This window comes from Moschus berezovskii, chromosome 1 (assembly GCF_049115385.1).
Source record: "Moschus berezovskii isolate FMDL1 chromosome 1, NW_MosBer_1.0, whole genome shotgun sequence".
NCBI classification, from domain to species: Eukaryota; Metazoa; Chordata; class Mammalia; order Artiodactyla; family Moschidae; genus Moschus; species Moschus berezovskii.
Window position 1 is genome coordinate 1,089,408 of NC_142460.1, and position 18,974 is coordinate 1,108,381.

The 18,974-nt window shown below is 55.6% G+C and overlaps 1 protein-coding gene across 4 annotated transcripts in view; it reads left to right on the forward strand.

The window, feature by feature from the left end:
- The window catches only part of PDE9A (phosphodiesterase 9A), a 108,068-nt gene extending 90,389 nt beyond the window's left edge, over positions 1-17,679 (forward strand). Inside the window, exons 10-19 of one of the 4 annotated variants that reach the window (XM_055414577.2) lie at positions 4,171-4,257; positions 5,139-5,243; positions 5,831-5,913; positions 7,056-7,212; positions 10,074-10,187; positions 12,007-12,111; positions 12,811-12,939; positions 14,427-14,522; positions 15,970-16,045; positions 17,450-17,679. In XM_055414577.2, coding sequence (XP_055270552.1) covers positions 4,171-4,257; positions 5,139-5,243; positions 5,831-5,913; positions 7,056-7,212; positions 10,074-10,187; positions 12,007-12,111; positions 12,811-12,939; positions 14,427-14,522; positions 15,970-16,045; positions 17,450-17,463 — 966 coding nt within the window. In that variant the 3' untranslated portion in view covers positions 17,464-17,679. The remainder of the gene's footprint in view (positions 1-4,170; positions 4,258-5,138; positions 5,244-5,830; positions 5,914-7,055; positions 7,213-10,073; positions 10,188-12,006; positions 12,112-12,810; positions 12,940-14,426; positions 14,523-15,969; positions 16,046-17,449) is intronic. The other 3 variants (XM_055414590.2, XM_055414581.2, XM_055414599.2) reach the window with 3 other exon arrangements.
- The last annotated feature ends 1,295 nt before the right edge of the window (positions 17,680-18,974 follow it).

Here is an 18,974-nt window from a genome sequence, read left to right on the forward strand (position 1 = left end):
GAAGGCCCTGAGCCAGAACCAAGGAGCACGTGAGCAGCGGTGCCTCACACCAGGATCTGGCTGCTCAGAAATGCCCCCACACACCCCCACCGGCCTGCATCCTGATCCCCCAGGGCAGCTGCCGAGCCCCCATGGGAGTGAGCCTCCAAGCTTCGGGATTATTTCAGGAGGGGGCTTCCACTTGAGGTCCCTCTGAGAGTGGTCAGCCTGGGGAGCCATGAGGACTCGAGGACCCATGCTCCGTTGCTCCAGCATGTCTGACTCTGTGACCCCATGGACTGCAGCCTGCCTGGCTCCTCTGTCCAGGGTATTGTCCCAAGCCAGGGATCGAACCCAGGTCTCCTGAATTGGCAGGTGGATTCTTTGCTGTGTGAGGCACCAGGGAAGCCTGCAAGGACTCAGAGTAACTGCTTACAGCACGGCAGCTCTTTTAAATTTCCCTTTGCTGAGAAAGCACAGCACGGAGATTGTTGTTTGTTTAGCCTGTTACCTGATAGCGTCAGATGCACCCTCCTCTCTCTGAACCCCAAGAAGCCACAAAGCCACACAGACCTCAGGCCACCGAAAGCAGCGGATTCTCACCAGTTTTTTGGTCACGCAAGAGTGCAGAAAGGCTCACGCTCTTGGCCAAGAGCGGCAGAGCAACTTCCCTGCAGGTCTGGGAAATGGATCATGTACCCTGAACTCTCCTGCGTGAACCACTGTCACTCGTGTGGTCTCCTGGGATAAGAAAAGCCCCAGCAAGAGGGGCAAGGAAGCACAGATCTCACCTCCACCCCATCCAATCCACCCTGAGAAGAGCAGCTGGATGGCACGGGTGCTCCAAAACGTCCAACCAACCGGCACGCAGGACTGGAGCGGGGAGGTCAGGGAGGAGGGGCTGTTGTAAGTGTCACCTGCCAGATCAGTGCTTGATCGAAGACGGACGTGGTGGAGGGGAACAGGGCAGGAGGAGAGGAGTCAGGTGTTCCAGGAGAAGCGTGACGACCTCTTGTCCCAGTAGCTCCCGCTGAATGGGGGACCCTACTGGCCTGTCCACGAGCAAGTGGGCCCATGGGAGCTTAGAACATGCACCCCTGTTTCCCACAGGTGGGCAAGCACTACTTTGAGCACATCTCATGCTCCCCGTAGTCATTTTGACCTCAGCCCACAGGGAGAAAGAGCAAAGCTGGGGCCCTGATGGCAGCACCCTGCCATTCCTGTCTCCACAGAACACAGGCTGCTTGTGGCCAGAGAGGGAACGCTCCACCTTCATGTCGGAGGTGGAAAGATCCCCACATCCACCGCGGGGAGGGGGCCTCTCTTCCCTCATCACTCCACCTGTGGGATGTTTGAGCAGGTGCTGGCAGGGCAGGGCTAAGGGGAGGGAGGCAGCCCCCTGCAGGCATGCTAGCCCCGAGTGGCCGTCATCTAGCCCCAGGGTTTCACTAGCACACCTTCACGACCCCAGGGAGCCTGGGGAGGGTTCCATTGCTTCTGTAAAGTATCTCCCTACCTGAGGTGGCAAACCAGAAGTGCTCACATACAGGAGCCTTGGCCTCTGCGGGTGCCATGAATTTTGGACTATGAGCAGCAAAAATGAACAGGTACAAGGATACACCTGAAAGCTTCAGCAGCCCGAGTGGCCCCCAGCACTGCGTCTGGCCACCCCCCGAGAACATCAGAGCTCCCAAGTGGTGGTGGCTCACTTCCCTCCCTCCACGCAGGGGTGATGTGCCCTGCATCACCCAGGGCCCAGCCCAGCGTCCTCTGATCACAGACCAGACAGGGAGATGACCTCACGCTGCTCCACTCTCTCGAGGACCAGCCTCTGAGAGCTCCCCACAGCGCTGCATCCGCCCAGCCCCGCCTTGTAGGCTGCAGGACCTCACAGTCGTCTCATGCATCCTCCACGCTTACCATCACCCAGCTGCCAGCCCAGGACCCGCCGCAGCATCTACAGCTGCCGTTATGGGACCAGATGTACAGACGCGTCCCTCCTGCTCCGAAGCCACCACGTAAGCGGCACCAGATGGTTTTGTCTGCCGATCACCTCCGCCTCTTGATTTCACAGCAAACATTTCAGCTCTGTGGGGTTGCCTGCAGCCACCAATGGCCGGTGTGGCAGGGAGCAGGGGCATCAGAGCTACAGCCCCTCTGGTCCAGGACAGTGGGGGCATGGGCAGCTCTGGACAGCTAGACCCAGCCTAGGTGCTCATGCTGCCAGCCAAGCTGGGGTGACCTGGACACCAGCCCTCCTGCCCTCACGCCAGGACCCTGCACTCCCCACGCTCTGTCAAGGGCTCCTTCAAAGCCCCGGTTTCCAAACCTTGCCACCCAGTCTGTATGTGGGCTGTCCCCTCAAGGAAGATCAGCATGTGGCCCCTTCAAGGACTTTCCATCTGGACATCCTCCTGGGCCCCCGCTGCAGGGTTGGGGTGTTTTCCAGTTTCCCAAGTGGGTTCTTTGTGATGCCACACAAGTCTTTGCTTCCAGAGGTGTTCCTTCTGTGGCCAGCTCATCGACCCTTCATTGTAGGATTTGATTTGCAAAACTTCTCCTGAATTACAGTGTTTCTCAGTTAAGTTCAGTTCAATCGCTCAGTCGTGTCCGACTCTTTGCGACCCATGAATCACAGCACGCCAGGCCTCCCTGTCCATCACCAACTCCCGGAGTTCACTCAAACTCATGTCCATCGAGTCGGTGATACCATCCAGCCATCTCATTCTCTGTCATCCCCATCTCCTCCTGCCCCCAATCCCTCCCAGCATCAGAGTCTTTTCCAGTGAGTCAACTCGTCGCATGAGGTGGCCAGAGTATTGGAGTTTCAGCTTTAGCATCAGTCCTTCCAATGAACACCCAGGATTGATCTCCTCTAGAATGGACTGGTTGGATCTCCTTGTTCTCATATATTTTGTAACAAGAAAAAGTGGATTTTCAACTGCAATCCCTGAGTAGGCCTGCTGGGGCTGCCATAGCAAATGCCGCAGATCTGGGGGTTAAACAGAAACTGTTTTCTCATGGTCTGGAAGCTCAGCCTCCGAGATCCAAGTGTGGGCAGGGCTGGTCCCTCCTGAGGCCTTTCTCCTCCGCGTATTGACAGCCGTCTCCTCCTATGTCCTCATATGGGCGTCCCTCTGTGTGTGTCTGTGTCCTGATTTCTTCTCGTTAGGACACCTGTCCTAGCAGATTAGGGCCCGCCCTAGTGATCCTGCATAACCTCAATTACATCCCTAACGGTCCTCTCTCCAAACACAGTCACGGGGGGACTCAGGGCCTCAATAGTTGATTGGAGGGTCACGATTCAGTCCTTAACACACCCTTTTTGGGAAGAGAAGGTTGCCTGGTGAACAGAGCAGACGGAAAGTCTGTGCAGACACCAGGGCAGGGCGGGCACTGGGGCTGAGGGGTGCAGGTGTGGGGCCCAGGGCGGGGAGCTGGGGGCAGGGGCTGGTGTCCTGCTAAGGTGATGCTAAGTCAGCCCCACTCAGATTCCCATCTCCCTGGGCTCTTCTCCCAGAAAGCAGAGCCCACTTTATCAAGCTCTCACTTTTTAAAGACCATTTAATCTTCTTCTTGGCTTGATTAAGCTTCAAAGTTCTGAGTGGCATTTAAATAGATTGCAACAGTGACAGTAAATCCTCTCTGGGACTAGAAGCAAAATCAACATTAAGTTGAACGGGGATTTCTGTAGAAGGCGGCTCAGTGAAATGAGGTTTGGGAAGGCGTGCTCCCCAGAAGGAAGCTCGCCTTTCAGACAGTTCGGTTCATGCATAAGAAAGTGTGTCGTCCCAGTGGGGCCCCTGGGGGCCCAAAGAGGCAGGTTTAGGATGGATGAGTATCTGTCAGTGCTGCTCCTCGGCTCCTCAGCTCCCAGCTCAGGCTCTTGCAGGGTCTGCGGGAATTGGACGTGCCTCTCAGAACCTCAGGCCAGGATCCTGACCCACCGGGATGGGTGCTTGTGTATAAATAAGTCAAATCACTTCCAATTCATCTGATCACTCTCCCTCCTGTAGAGAATGCCATTGACTTCTAACCCCGACTGCTCTTTCAAAGCCCCCACACCCCTTCTGGGGGTCCTGAAACCTCCTAGTCAACAGGGTTTGGTCCTGGGGCCCCCCAGGAGGGGAGGACTCCCCTAGGGCCCAGCCTGCCGTGCTGCTGACCGTCCTTCTGCTCCTGCACCCACAGATGCTGAGCTGCCTGGAGCACATGTACCATGACCTGGGCCTGGTCAGGGACTTCAGCATCAACCCTATCACACTCAAGAGGTGGCTGGTGAGTGTCGGGCCCCTGCTGGCCCCTGAGCAGTTTCATCGAGTTTCCCGAGAATGGACCGTGGGTACCTTACTTTGGGCCTGGGCTTGCTACAGACAAAGGCCACACTCCTGTGAGAATCCTGCGGGCACCCGTCCCCCACCAGACACTCTCTGCTCCTAAGCTTCTGTCTGTGAGTGAGGAAAGAGTAGGAACCGGGGAGAGTCAGGTGAAGAGTGGGTTCTAAGCAGCATGTGTGGGGGGGAGGGGTGCGATGCAGGTGTATACATGTGAGTGCCAGTGTGTGTGGAGTACGTGTGTGCATGCTCGTGTGTGAGTGCTGGTGCCTGCATCACGGGGGCTGTGCATGTGTCCACGTGTAAGTGCGTGTGTGTGTGAGGTGTGTATGTGTGACTGAGTGTGTGTTTATCAACAGATCTTTCTTTTTAATAACATGCTGCTCAGAGCCAAATGTTAGAAGGCTGTGGAAAGGGACTTCCCTGCTGGTCCAGTGGCTATGACTCTCTGCTCCCAGTGCAGGAGATCCGGGTTCCAGACCTGGTCAGGGAACTAGATTCTGCATGCTACAACTACCAACACAGCCAAATGAATAAAAAGGTTTTTTAAAAACCTGTAGAAGGTTTGATGGTGGCTGTGGACCTGGCACCCCTCCCGCAGTCCCCTTGCCCTCCCACCAGCTTCACATCCCACTGTGGGTCCCCTGGGGACACCTTTCCCTGTGTGGCCCTTGGACACCCCTGGGCCCCTCATCCTCACCCCCGGGAAGCAGGAATGCAGTTGAATGAGGAGCGGGTGGGAGTCGAGAGTTGGCACCAGGGAGAAGGTGCAGGGAGCTTGGGGAGGGTGGGCGGTGCGCTCAGGGCGGCCGTCTCGCCCCGCAGCTGTGCGTGCACGACAACTACCGAAACAACCCTTTCCACAACTTCCGGCACTGCTTCTGCGTCGCCCAGATGATGTACAGCATGACCTGCTGCTGCGGGCTGCAGGTGGGCCTGGGGCGTCACTCCTGGAGGGGAGCTTGGGGCGGGTCTGCGGGGCATCCCGCCTGCAGGGAGCTTAGGGCGGGTCTGGGGGCATCCCTCCTGGAGGGGAGCTTAGGGCAGGTCTGGGGGCATCCCTCCTTCAGGGAGCTTAGGGCGGGTCTGGGGGCATCCCTCCTTCAGGGAGCTTAGGGCGGGTCTGGGGGTCATCCCTTCTGATGGGGAGCTTAGGGCGGGTCTGGGGGGCATCCCTCCTTCAGGGAGCTTAGGGCGGGTCTGCGGGGCATCCCACCTGCCGGGAGCTTAGGGCAGGTCTGGGGGCATCCCTCCTGGTGGGGAGCTTAGGGCGGGTCTTAGGGCTGGTCTGGGGGGCATCCTACCTGGAGGGGAGCTTGGGGCAGCAGTTCCTCCACCACCTGGGGAAGCACCACCCCTCGAGTTTGTCAATGAACAAGTGGGTGCCCACCCCCCACCCCAGGGAGAGGTGCATCTTCCCCCACCAGGCCACAGCTGGGGGAGTTCCATTCCCCTGTGTTACTGCCCGACCCCCTGCCAGCTCCCTCCTTACCCACTGAATCCTCTCTCCGATCCAGGAGAAATTTTCACAAATGGACATCCTGGTCCTGATGACCGCGGCCATCTGCCACGACTTGGATCATCCAGGCTACAACAACACGTATGTACATGGTCCTTTTCTCTTATCAAGGGCACTCTGGGTGTCCTTTTCAGCTCAACCCCCTGCCAGTTCCCAGCGGGAGCTGTCAGCAAAGCACTCCTGAGCCCCCAGCTCCACCCCACCTCTGTAGGACACAGCCTCCCCGCCAAGGACTTTGTCCAGGGCCGGGCCTTCCCGGCAGGATGCCTAGAGGTCCCCAGACCCCAGGGGGCTGCCTCAGCCCTTTGTGGTCCTGGCTACAGGTCTGCGTGTGGCTACAGGTCCGCAGAGCTCCCCGCCCCCTGCAGCAGGGAAGGACGTTCACACTCCCATGGATCGGGAGGGGCAGACCCCAACCCAATCTCTGGATCTCACTCCCCTGAGGGCAGCCTCACCAGCCTGCTTCCAGCAGGAATGAGATAGAACAAGAGCAGTGACAGCAAGAACAGGAGTATGGACGCGAGGAGGCAGGGAGGGTCCAGGGCAGGCCATGGGGCCAGGAAGATGGGCCAGGCTTTGCTGGAACATTGATCCACTCCTGCCTCAGGGCGAAGGCAGAGTTCCACCCCATGTCCCTGCCAGAGTCCAGGCTGGGTGCTTGGTTTGTGTTCATAGTGATGCGTTGGTTGTTCTATGGAGTTTGTGTATTTGTGTGTCGAATTTTACCATGTGGGTGATGATGCCCAACATGTCCGGGAAGCATGCTATTGCTACTCAGGACCAGAGCGGATTCCAGGATGTGGACGTCCATGCCCGGAGGAGGAGGTGTCCCCATGGGCATCCACCCCCTCAGTTCACACTCAGATGCTGTGCTGAGCACAAGCCAGCCACGGGCCATGCCCACAACATCTCACCTTCCTCCCACATCCTACGGTGTCTGCAGGGTGCCTTGGCAAAGGCCTGACCACCTCGAGGGCACCTCCTCAGGGAGGACCTGAGGCTCACTGGTGGTGTCCACCGTTAGGACTCTAACAACTTGGGAGTATCTAGTCTGAGGGGCAGCTGAGACCCGGGATAGCCGGGAGGAGTAAGTTCCCAGCACAAGCAGAGTGGGGTCCCCTCCAGCAGCCCCATCGCCTCCAGCCTCTACGCCAGCATGCACACCCCTGCACCACTGCCCCCACTCGCATGTGAGTACAGGTCCTTTTGCTTTCCAACCCCAGGTACCAGATCAACGCCCGCACGGAGCTGGCTGTCCGCTACAACGACATCTCGCCCCTGGAGAATCACCACTGCGCCGTGGCCTTCCAGATTCTCAACCAGCCCGAGTGCAACATCTTCTCCAACGTGTCGCCGGAGGGTTTCAAGCAAATCAGGCAGGTGTGTGGGGCGAGGCCACGCCCACTGGGGAGTAGGGGTCCCTGGAGGACAGTGAGCCCTACCAGAGAGGAGACGCCCTCTCTCCCTGTGCCTGAGGCTCCCAGGAGCTCCCAGTCTCCCACAAGGATCCTGGAGGGCCGGCCCTCCTTCCATGCCTTCTCCAAGGCCAGGTGACAACGCCCCAGGAAGAGGTGTGTGCTGGCCTGCGTGGGCAGTGTTCCATGGACCTTCAGGTCATGACTACCATTTAATCTAACCCTTTGAGATACGTCCTTTCTCATCTCGCAGCCCAGGAAACTGAGGCTGACACAGGCAAGGTCACTCGCCCAAGGAAGCAGGTCCTGGACGGACACATCCGGGACATCCAGCCTGGCAGAACCCAGACCACTGCCCCTAGGCCCTGCTCTTGTCCCCTGCTGCCCCGTGACCAACCAGCCTCACCTCCCACTTCAGAGAAGAGACCTTTCTGCTCCTGGGGGCACATGGGGTGGGGGATGGGGCGGCCACCTGTCCAGAGACAGAGGCTTCCGAGTCACCAAAGTCACACATACACCCCCCGTGCACACACAGCAGGTCTCACTGAGCACAGCCCTGTGCCCCACCCTCTGGCGTGTTCAGAGGATGGACAATGTCAGAGCGATCCCAGAGGCGTGAGGTGGGTTGAATGATAGCCACCCCCAACTAAAAAAATAGTCAAGTCCACCTCCTGACCGCCCAGGGGCTGCGAATGTGACCTTATTTAGAATAAATCTTTGTAGCTCTAATTAAACTAGGATCTTTAGAGGTTAGCTCAGATCATCCACATGGACCCTAAATCCAATGACAAGTGTCCGTATAAGAGACGCACAGAGGAGAGTCGCAGAGGCCATGTGACAGCAGAGGCAGACGGGAGTGGTGTGGACACGAACCACGGAGCCCAGGGGCTGCCAGAAGCAAGAGGCAGGGAGTGGGCTGTCCCTGGAGCCTTCAGAGGGGGTGCCTTGGCTCCTGGACTTATGGCCTCCAGTGTCATGAGGAAATGCCTTCCTGCTGCTCTGTCCCCCACGTGTGGCACTTTGCATGGCAGCCCAGGGACTCGAACAGGTGGGAGCCACGTCCTCCCTGTGGGAGTCCAACAGTGTCTCAGTGGCCTGACTTCCAGACGCACCTGATAAAGACACACTAGAGCCCAGGGCAGGACACATTCCCTGCTCCTGGAGAACCGACAGCCTTGCCTTAGCAGACAGCGGCAGGCCTGTTCCCATCCTTTCGCTTCCAGGAAACCGGCGATCAGCCGGGGCTTAATGACAGGCCTTGTTGAGTCACTGATTCCTGGTGCAGTTATCAGCCTTTATCTGCAGGCTTTCTGGCCTCGCTTCACGTGTATGGACCCACAGAAATGGCAGGCACCTGCTATGTGTTGTTCTATTAGCTGTAGTGAGTCTTTCTGGAGCAGGTAAGGGGGTGGATCCTAAAGAAAGGGCCCTCCTGTGTGCCACCCCTGATGACTGCCGGATAAGGAAGGAGCCCCACCGGGAACTCAGCCCAGAGCATCCAGGCAGCTGGCCCCCTCCCATCGTGTCAGGAGCAGTCAGAGCAGGAGGGGACATGCCCCCAGGGACGCGCACTGCCTCCTGCTGCCCACACGGGGACACACTGCTGCTCCTGCCCCAGACACCTTACTGACTTTAACTCTTTCTGGGGGTAAAATCCATTGTCCCACTTTTTAATAATATTTTGTCCTTGAATACCTTGAGGGATAATTCATCACAATAGTAGATCCTTCACTAATAACAATTAAATCCTTACCAAGAAATGGCACAATTCAGAAGGCCAGTGATGCCCCTTCCCCAAGTACCTTTTTTATCTGTACTGACTGATTTGAGTTCTGTCTTTGATGTTGCTGGTGGTGTTTTCTTGGAGAAGGAGAACATCATACCCAGCACAGAGGTGTGCTCTGTAAATATTTGTGGGATGGATGGATGGATGGATGAATGGATGGATGGACAGATAAGTAAGTGAATAAGTAAATGGGTGGATGGATGAATGGATGGATGAATAAGTGAACAAGTGAATGGGTGGATGGATGAGTGAACGATGGGTGGATGTATGGAGAGATGGATGGATGGACGGACACTTGGACGGATAGATGGATGGGCAAATAAGTGAAGAAATGAATGGGTGTTGGATGAGTGATGGTTGGATGGATGGGTAGACAGATAAATTAGTGAGTGGATGAGTAGGTTGATGGATGGTCATGGTTTCAAACTACATCTACTAAACCAACATTTGGTTAACAAGATCATAAAATATTTGTATTAAAAACATTTCCCTTTTCCTTACAAATTTGTTAATAGTAGAATGCTATTATTTATCATCAGACTTTGTTCCCAAGCAAGATATGCACATACAGTCACATACAGATTAGATAATAAGAAAAAAATACTCTTGGGAAATGGGTCACTGACCTCCAGCAACAAGATCTAGGAGGAACAAGCCGTATATCTAGATTAGTGAACTGGCAGGAAACATTTGTCCTTGGCTAAAACCGGCTGGACTTCACAAGGAGACACGCTGAGCCTCTTCTCTGCAGGTGCATGCTCCTAGTGGGCCTGGACTCACAGCCTTCTTTGGGGACGCAGCCTGCATCAGGCGCCCCTGGGCTCAAACCCCCGCCTTCCACTCGCCAGCTGTGACCTGGGCAAGCTCCTTAGCCTCTCCAGGTCTCAGTTTCTTTATAAAAACGAGGACAGTACCCGCCCCTGGCACTGGCACGAGGTCTGAATGAGGTGACGTGAGCAGAGGGCTCCGCATACAGTGGGTGCTCCCTGAGTAATTACTGGGATCGGGCCCCGTGCTAACGCTTTGCTTTCACTTCTCAGGGAATGATCACGTTAATCTTGGCCACTGACATGGCGAGGCATGCGGAAATCATGGACTCTTTCAAAGAAAAAATGGAGAATTTTGACTTCGGCAACAAGGAGCACATGACCCTTGTGAGTGGGCTTTTTTTCCTTCTCTGAGGGGCTAGTGGGTGAGCCCCACCCGCCAGCTCAGACTGGGAACCAAGAAACCAAAGGAAAGTGCATACCCTCACCTGGAGGGAGGTATCAGTAACACCATGGAAAGTCCCCCAACCCCCAGTAGGACCCGCTCTCCTGGTTAAAGGAATTCCTTTCCCATCCTTCCATCTCTTTGGATTTGAACGTGACAAGTGGGCAAAGGCAGCCCCAAATGCAGAGGCCCGGCCAACACAGGGGAATGCCAGGCTTGGGAACAGAGGGCAGAAACCAGGGCCACCTTGATGTTTGTGTGACTGCTGTCCACAGGCCCACCATACCCGCTTCAACCAGCAGGACTGTGGTTCCCACCCCTGCCTACCCTGTGGTGTTCAGACCATGGGGTGCTGATGAAATCCCCAGGTGGTGTTTCTGGGGGCTCCAAGTAGCCTTGGTCCTTTATGTCTCAGCATAGAAAGAATTCAAATGAGAGGCAAAGTTATAGATAAGAGATTAGAACAAGATGCTTGTGAGGCTTACAAGTGGGTGGGTGAGAGAATGCCACACCCTGAGAACTTGGTGGGCTCGGTTCTATAGTCAAAGGAAAAGTAGGGAGAGCGGAAAAGACCACCTTCTTCCTCGTTCTTGAGTAGACATCATGCTTCCATCATGAGCTCCTCCTCCACGTCAGGTGGGGTGGGGGGAGTTTTCTTGTCCCTGCATGCTTAAGCCAGGACTGTCATGGCACTAGAGAAAAATGATCTCAGGTCACAGTACAATGAGGGTCTTTCACTTTGAGATGTCACCTTTCCATAAATTATTGTCTTTTATGTGTGCAGAATATGTCCTAGGAGTCATTAACTTACTGAACTCACTGGGCAGGATGTGGGTCACACGCCACCGTTGTTTTATTGTTTGAGGGTATGTCCCCATGCTTCTGTCACGTGGTTTTCTTGCTAAGCAAGCCTGCTTGGTTTTGTGGTTAAGAAAACTCACTTTCTTGAGTGATCATTAACTCACAGAGGTCTCGCATATTTTTTTCTCTACGTGTAATCCGTTAGAGCGTGTGTGTGTGTGTGTGTGCACGCGCATGTGCGTGTTCAGTCATACCTGACTCTGCGACCCCCATGGACCGCAGCCCGCAGGATCCTCGGTCCATGGGATTCTCCAAGCATACTGGAGCGGGTTGTCCTTTCCTTCTCCAGGGGATCTTCCCAACCCAGTCATCAAACCCGTGTCTCTTGCATCTCCTGCATTGGCAGATGGATTCTTTAGCACTTGAGCCATCTGGGAATTAACTATTTAATCACCTACTTTTCCCTTTACTCTGTCCCTGTCACCGAGGCTGGTGGGCATGCTCCCTGCTGCTGTGTGAGGATCCTCTTCACCCTGTATTTCTAACGCATTTCAGTGTTCAGGAGGCCCGTTGGTTTTCTTCTCGTTACCGTTTAAACCTCTGCCTCCTGACAGCGCTATCTGTCTATATTTTTTATGTACCATCAACCTCAAAGAGATACTTCTGAGCTTTGCAATATGTGGTTCATAAGACAAAATGTCCATGTGTTAAAGGCGCTTTCCTGCTACTCAAGCCCCTCCAGGAAAGAGTCTGATCCTTGGGGGTGTGGTGATGCCCCGTTCTCCTCTCCTTTCAGTGGGAAGCGTGCCCTTGTTGGGGGAAGGGGTACAGCAAAGCTCAGTTCCTCTCCACCCACATCGCCCACCCTCCTCCCTGCTGGCCTGTGATGGCAAGCCCAGACCCAGAGGCCAGCAAGGTGTGTCCCATGCTGCACAGTTGAGTCCAGATCTCTTCTTTCAGCTGAAGATGATACTGATCAAATGCTGTGACATCTCTAACGAGGTCCGCCCCATGGAGGTGGCAGAACCGTGGGTGGACTGTTTGTTGGAGGAATATTTCATGCAGGTAAGAGTGTCGCACAGGCCACACCTCCTGGGGCTCTTTAGCCCCTTAACTGGGTTCCTGTTTGAAATGTGACAGAGGCACCAAGGTGGCCAGTGTCACCGCTTCTAGAAGCCTTCACAGCAGGGGCATGCCAGGAACGCGTGGGGTTGTAATTTGAGACACACAAGACAGGGACGAACAGGAAAAGCTGATATCAGATTGTCACCATGTTAGCATCCCTGTTACCACTGATTAACTCCCCCCACACAGTGGGGGCCTCCTGCAGGGACTGGAGCCCCTGGGTGCGTGAGACCAAGCAGTTATGGCTGGGGACACTCTGGGACAGGAAGCAAAGCCAGCCTAAGACGGAAACTGTCAGAAGGGATAATAGGCCTCTTGCTAGAGCAGCTTGATGAGTCTGGGGCCGGGATGAGGGGTCGCAGGGTGGGGGGTGCTGGTCTACAAGCTGCTGTGCCGCTGAGCAGCCAGCAGGGCCTGGAGCTGTCCTCCTCTCCCCTGGACACAACCACGCAGGCTCAGGGGGCCCCTGGTTAGCACTTCAGCGTCCTCATCTCCCACGTGGTCACTGCCATGTGTGGTGCAGGTGATTCTGCTGGCATGTTAGCTGTTTTTCTCTTCCTCTGAGAGCAGTGATCTTTGAAGCTCCCAGATTCCACGAGTGTTTCTTCTTTAACGTCATGTTCGGTACCTTCCCTGCAGAGTGACCGCGAGAAGTCAGAGGGCCTCCCCGTGGCCCCATTCATGGACCGGGACAAAGTGACCAAAGCCACAGCCCAAATTGGCTTCATCAAGTTTGTCCTGATCCCGATGTTTGAGACAGTGACCAAGGTAAATGACCACCCCCACAAGCTGGTGACCCAGCAGGGAGAAATACACGTGTGCATTCACATGGACACACACACACGGACACACCCACAGACATGGACACACACAGACACATGACTTACACTCACATGGCACACACAGAGACACACACATGACATACACACTCAGACACACGCTCACACAGATACACAGACACACTCACACGGACAAACACACACACACGTGCAGTAGCCGCCTACCTGATGCTCACCCGAAGCCCACCACACCTAACACCCGCAGGTTCAAACAGACCGTCCCCCACCCCTCCTGGCCCTCCATGCCCACCCCCAGCCCAAGCAGTGACCCAGCCACAAAACCACAGAGCCTCTCGCTGCCCCTTCCTGGGCCAGGTGCCCTCCACCATGTCTCTGGATCCACCCCAGCACCCCTTCCCAGGGCACCAGCAGGGCCTTGTCAGCGCCTCTCATCTCTGCCTTCAGAAGAACCTTCTAACCTGCCTGCCCCCGTCTCCCCCACCCCCACAGCCCACAGCGATCACCACATTAATCCTCAGTAAGGAGACAGTCTCTGCCTCTCTCCTGAACCATCCATGGCTCCCCACTGCCCCCAGCACAGGGCAAACCACCCGCCTTGTTAGGCAGTTTCCCATCCTCTTGGGCACTTCGGCCTTACCAGAGAGGCCCGTGGCTCCTGGTCCCACCTTCTTCAAGCCTCCACCTCTGAGCTCAGCCTGTCTTGGCCTGGGCCCTGCATGCTGTTCTCAGCAACCTTCCAGAACTACCTCAATGCACCCTTCCTCAAGCCCCACAGCACCCTTACCCCACAGGCGGCAGGTGAAGGCCAGCAGTGGCGGTGGTGGGCCTCCCCTCCTCCCTTGCAGGAGCAGGCTGGGGCTGGGGGCTGTGTGCACAGGGCCCCGGTGGGCAGGGAGGCAGGGGATGTGCCTCCTGGGACTGAGGAGGGGGGTCCTCAGAGGGAGAGGCAGCCTCCTCAGAGCTGAGTCTCAAAGACAGAGCGTGCTCACCAGGTGAACCCAGGGCTGTGGGTGCTGCAGGCGGGAGGCAGAGCGGCAGGTGGGGCCAGGCGGCGGGAGGGAGGCGGGAGGCAGAGCGGCAGAGGGGGTCCCGGGCCACGTGCGGGTGCTTCACTCCACCCACCCGTGGCTGCCCAGTGAGGTTGGCGAGGTTGGCATTTGGGAGAAGAGGCTCCGCGGTGGGATGTCAGGGTTGTGGGAGGCAGAAGGAGGGAGTGGCTTCTGCCAGGTCCTTGTGGAAAGTGTGAGAGCAGGAAACAGAGCGGGACTCAGAACAGGCAGGTGGGGAGCTCTGTCCCTGCAGGCTCCCAGGAGCCGCTGAGCAGCCAGCCTCACGCCTCGAGCACCTTGGATTCTGCCCCAGCTGTGACCCTGGACGTCTCCCGGGCGGCTGGTTTCCCACAATGCGCTTCTCGCGAGGATGATGGCCTATTGACAGCCATCTTTTCTCTCACAGCTCTTCCCTGTGGTTGAGGAGCTCATGCTGCAGCCGCTGTGGGAGTCCCGAGATCGCTATGAGGAGCTGAAGCAGATGGACGATGCCGTTAGGGAGGTGAGTCGCCTCTGTGAGGGCCTGGGGTCCACGGGCCCCACCCTGCCCAGCCACACCACCCAGGGGGCCTCCAATGGAGCTCATCCATCCCACAGAGACGCCAGGCCCGATGCAGAGGTGTTCTATCCTCAGGGAGTTCACAGCATGGAAGGCACAGAGCCTTGGGGGGAGTCTGCCCTGCGGTCATGGTTGTCCACGGAGGGTTTGAGGGCATCACCGCCTCTGCTGCCCACGTCTCCTCAGAGTGGGTTTCTGGCCCCATGCAGGTCCCTCCCCTCCTCCCAGGGCCGACTTTGTTCAGAAGCAAGGCCATGGAAGAAATTCCCTGTCTCTGGAAAAGCCAACACCACACCCAGCCATGGGACTCTGCTGGCACCTTGAGGAGGATCAAAAGACCTGATCTGACTCTAGTTGGCTACTGGGGTTGGTCCTGTGTTTCAGGGAGGCTCAGAGCTGGGGTGGAGGCTTTCAGAGAAGCTCTGAGAGCTGGTCTGGCCCCGGCAGGACCCCAGAGGGTACAGACCCGCTTCAGGGTCCCCTGCCACTTGGGACCCCTGGGACCTGCCCCTGTGACATCCAGTCACTCAAGTGTGGCCTCCCCTCCATCCACCCGCCCTCCCCCTCTCTCTCGGGAGCCCAGTGCAGTGGGAGCCACCTCCCTGCTGCTGCGGGCTTGGTCCCCACTGGGCCTTGCCTGGCACCCCCTGCACACACCCCAGGACCCCCTTCAACGCTGTTTGTTCTTCATACTCGCTGCAGGCAGGGCCCCCACTCTGCCTTTCAGCCAGGAGCCCCCACCGTGCCTTGCTGAGCCTCCCGGGTGGTTCTCGACCCTCTCAACCTCCTTTGTGTACGATGCCAGATGCATCGTGGTGCTTTCGGGTCGACAGGCAATCCCGGCCGGCAACCGATTTCTCTAGGCGGATTTTCCTCCCAGGAAGTCACAAAACCCCCAAAGCCTAAGAGTACATGATGTAGAGAACAGATGTAAGAGGAAGCGTCCCCCTGCCACGCCCTCTGACAGGAAGGCTGACGGGCCTGGCCTGCCTGGTCCAGCCTCGGGCCGTCACTGCAAAGGCTTCAATCTCCAGGTCCCAGGCCGACTACCCAGAAGGCCACTAGGACCCTCCACAGCCCCTTCCTGCCCCCAGAAAGAGCTGACCCACAAAAGAGGTGACAGGGCCATGGACTCAGCATCCAGCACGGCCAGTGCTCTGGGGCTGCCCCTGCAGCCGGCGAGAGCTCACTGTCCAAGACCGAATGGAGGCCACGTGGTGAGGCTCCAACGGCCGGGAAGGCAGACCATGCAGAGCTGTGTCTGGGAAGTGCCCCCAGGGGCACGACTCCTCACATGTCTTAGCACCTCCTGTCCCAGGAAGCTCCTGAGCAGACAAGCAGCCACTCACTCACTGTCTGTCGCCTCCTGTGTGCTCTGTCCTGGTCATAGCAGAAGGCTGAGAGCCTGATGTCTGGGAGCGCCACGTCAAGAGAGAAGAGCAGAGACCTCGGGAAACAGAGCGAAGGTAACGCTGCTCTGAATGATGTCTCAGCTGATGTTCAGTCACTCAGTTGTGTCCAGGTCTGTGTGACCCCACGGGCTGCAGCAGACCTGGCTCCCCTGTCCTTTACTCTCTCCCAGAGCTCGCTCAAACTCATGTCCATTGAGTCAGTGATGCCATCCAACTATCTCATCCTCTGTCATCCCCTTCTCCTCTGCCTTCAGTCTTACCCAGCATCAGAGTCTTTTCCAGTGACTTGGCACTTCACATCAGGTGGCCAAAGTATTGGAGCTTCAGCTTCAGCGTGAGTCCTTCCCCCGAATATTCAGGGTTGATTCCCTTTAGGATTGACTAGTTTTCAGACTGAAATGGGGACAGCGTGAAAAGCTGGGAAGGACGGAAGAAGGAAAGGAAGGGAAGAAATCTGTATATACAAATGTTTTTAAATGGAACGTCTCTTCCTAGCATATAATCTTTAGAATTAGGCTCTGAAAGAAGGGGTCATGCCTTCAGTTCAGTTCAGTTCAGTTCAGTCGCTCAGTCGTGTCTGACTCTTTACGACCCCATGAATCACAGCACGCCAGGCCTCCCTGTCCATCACCAACTCCCGGAGTTCATTCAAACTTATGTCCATCGAGTCGGTGATGCCATCCAGCCATCACATTCTCTGTCATCCCCTTCTCCTCCCACCCCCAATCCTTCCCAGCATCAGAGTCTTTTCCAGTGAGTCAACTCGTCGCATGAGGTGGCCAAAGTATTGGAGTTTCAGCTTTAGCATCAGTCCTTCCAATGAACACCCAGGATCGATCTCCTTTAGAATAGTCATGCCTTAGTTAACGGGAAATTATTGATGATTAGCATCAGTCAGTTCAGTTGCTCAGTCGTGTCTGACTCTTTGCAACCCCATGGACTGCAGCACGCCAGGCTTCCCTGTCCATCACTAACTCCTGGAGCTTGCTCAAACTCATGTCGATTGAGTCGGTGATGCCATCCAACCATCTCATCCTGATTAGCATAGGTACCACTTATAAGAGAAAACATTTTCCAAAGCTTCTCAGAAATAAAGTCTTTGCTTATGTCACTACAAGCACATCCTCTGCACTTGTGGATCCTGGCTATCCATTCAGTCAAGGCAAAAGGCAAACCAGTTCATTCAGTCTCCATGGGGTCTGGTCACGCCACATGAGTCCAGGCTTTGCTCATTACAAGCTGAGTGACACCCACAGGTGTCTCAACCTCTCTGAGCTGCAGAGCCCCAATCTCTAAAGTAGAGGTAATAATCCCATTCTTCTTGTTTTAGCTGTTCAACGAGCAGAGAATTCTGATACAAAAAAATTGCTCACTGTGTGTGATGCCATGAGATTTGTGGTGTTGCCAGAGCGTTTCTTATCCCACCAACACAAACCAGCATCTTTTCCCTTTTCCAAGCAGACTGTGCCTGAAGAAATCAGAGAGCGGCAGACTACTGCTCTGGACCCGGCCGGCCAAGCTTCGCAGGATCGTCCATGCAGGAAAAAGTGGTCCTGAGTGCCTGCCACCACGAGATCATTTTCTAACAACCATTTTGTTCACTGATACAAAAAAAAACAGGACTTCACAAGCTGTACAGAATTTTTATTTTTAAACTGTCTTTTAAATAATATATTCTTATACAGAAATGGGTCTGAGCTGTTTTTTTGGTGTAGCTGGGCGTCCTGGGCTGCTTCAGGAATCTCCCCGGTGCCCACGTGAGACATGGACACTGTGCCCTCCTCACCTGTGTGCCTTAGAGCGATGGCCTGAGTGACTTTCTGAGTGTGCCTCCATGTAATTCAGCATTAGATGTCAGCTCAGTGCCCGGAGCGTGGGGACATGTGTGTCCTCCTTTTGAGTTGCTAAGGGCACGTTGGTGGCTGTGCTCGGGGACACAGGACTGGAGGTGGCTTGGTCAGGCTGCAGGCGGTGTGAGCCAAGAAATCCATGTGGGACACAGACAACCACAGGCGTGAGCCTGTCTGCAGGGGTGGGGATTCCACCTCAAAATGGGCAGGTAGGACAAGGAGCCTGTTTACCCAGCACGTTTCAGGATCCCCGTCTCACGGAACTATGGGCCCCGTCTCAGGTCCTTCTGCTGCTGCTTCTGTTTTGGGGACCAGCACTGAGGATGTTCTGGGTGGACTGGCGCCCACCCGGGGAGACCCAGCCCCATCTAGTTCACAGACACCCCCTCCCCACGTGTGTTTAGAGCCCTCAGTGCTCCCCGGAGCTGTGGGTTCCGTCTCTGTCCCCCAATAGCATCTGCTCTAGAAACTGACTTTCGGGGCCATCGGCATAGTCTGAGTTCTGTGGACACTTCATTTGTGTGTTGGTTCAGTTTCCTTGGAGCATCTATTCCCTCTGGTGAACTCCAGAATATTACTTCTTTGAATAATCCATTTTTGGGCTGTGAAATGTTCCATCTCTTCTTGAGTTCAGTTCCGTACCAGAGAGGGACCTTGGGTTCCACATCTCTTCTTAGTTTTGTTTATCATTTTAATGTTGAAAAGCCAGTGCACACCCCAGCTTAGGCTGAACTACAGTCCAAACTTAACAGGCATTTAGATAGGACGCCTTCAGCCTGTGTGTCCTCCTGTACTGGCGTTTTAGCATGTGCTGTCCCCATCAGTGAGGCCGTGCTCTGAACAGCGCTCTGTCTGCTGCATGCTGAATACCCGCCTCACCAAACTGCCTCAGTCAAGCTTCCCACGGTGATTACTGAACTTGATACTTATGCACACACATGCACATATGCACACAGTCACACAGAGGTACACACATGACTGCATAAGCACACACACTTGCATACATGTATACGCATGTCCACATATGGACACTGAGGCCCCATACACATATGCTTATATGTACAAGCAATATACATACACATGCTTACATATACACTGAGCCCGTACACACATGCTTACATCTCCATCCAACC